This window comes from Merops nubicus, unplaced genomic scaffold (assembly GCF_000691845.1).
Source record: "Merops nubicus isolate BGI_N331 unplaced genomic scaffold, ASM69184v1 scaffold24065, whole genome shotgun sequence".
Lineage (NCBI taxonomy): Eukaryota > Metazoa > Chordata > Aves > Coraciiformes > Meropidae > Merops > Merops nubicus.
Window position 1 is genome coordinate 28,169 of NW_008611942.1, and position 817 is coordinate 28,985.

Below are 817 nucleotides of genomic sequence, written 5' to 3' on the forward strand. Positions count from 1 at the left end.
CAGTCCTCTGTTTTTCCTCACAAATTCTTTTTTCTAAATATTCCAGGTATTCTTCATCTTTTTCTTCCAATTTACTCAAAGGAATGTGGACAGCATGTACCAGGCGACAAATCTCCACTTCCACCTGTGGACGAACATCTAACAATACATGAGGAACTTGCTCATCCAACAGTTTTTTGTATTCCTCTACAGATATCCTGTCTTTGCTGGACAGGAGGTGTAAAGTCCTACACTTGTCTGTTGCTGAAGAACCGCAGAACGCCTCATAATCCTGCAGGCAGGTGATGGACGGGCTGTCACCACAAACAGCACAGTCCGGCCTCTTCGGCCTTAACTTGATGTTGCGAAACCTCCCTTCACGGGCATCGAATATCAGCATGAACTGATTGAAGCAGGAGCCCATTCCCGAAGCAATCTTCAGCACTTCCAAGGCCTGGATGCACCCCACGATGCCCGGCACGACGCCCAGCACTCCCCCGTCGGCACAGTTAGTCACCGTCTCTGGCGGAGGGGGCTTGGGGAAGAGACACCTGTAGCAGGGCCCACCCTGGTAGTTGTACACGACCAGCTGGCCCTCCAGCCGGAGGGCACTGCCAGACACGAGGGGCTTCCCGGCCAGCACGCAGGCGTCGTTCACCAAGTATCTGGTGGGGACGTTGTCGGAGCAGTCGGCGATGACGTCGTACTGTCGCACCAGCTCCAGGGCGGTGCGCGGGCTCAGCAGCACGCAGTACGGGACATACTGCACCGTGGAGTTCAGCAGCCGGAGGGCCGCGGCAGCGGAGACGGCCTTGGGGAGCCCTCGGCGGGCCTCCCC

The 817-nt window shown here is 56.7% G+C and overlaps 1 protein-coding gene across 1 annotated transcript in view; it reads right to left on the reverse strand.

The window, feature by feature from the left end:
- MOCS3 (molybdenum cofactor synthesis 3) overlaps nt 1–814 on the reverse strand; it is a gene marked incomplete at its 5' end in the record, with an annotated part of 981 nt that extends 167 nt beyond the window's left edge. Inside the window, one exon of the mRNA XM_008941405.1 lies at nt 1–814. This exon is cut by the window's left edge and continues 167 nt beyond it. Within this exon, the coding sequence (XP_008939653.1) occupies nt 1–814 (814 nt within the window).
- Nucleotides 815–817: the final 3 nt, after the last annotated feature.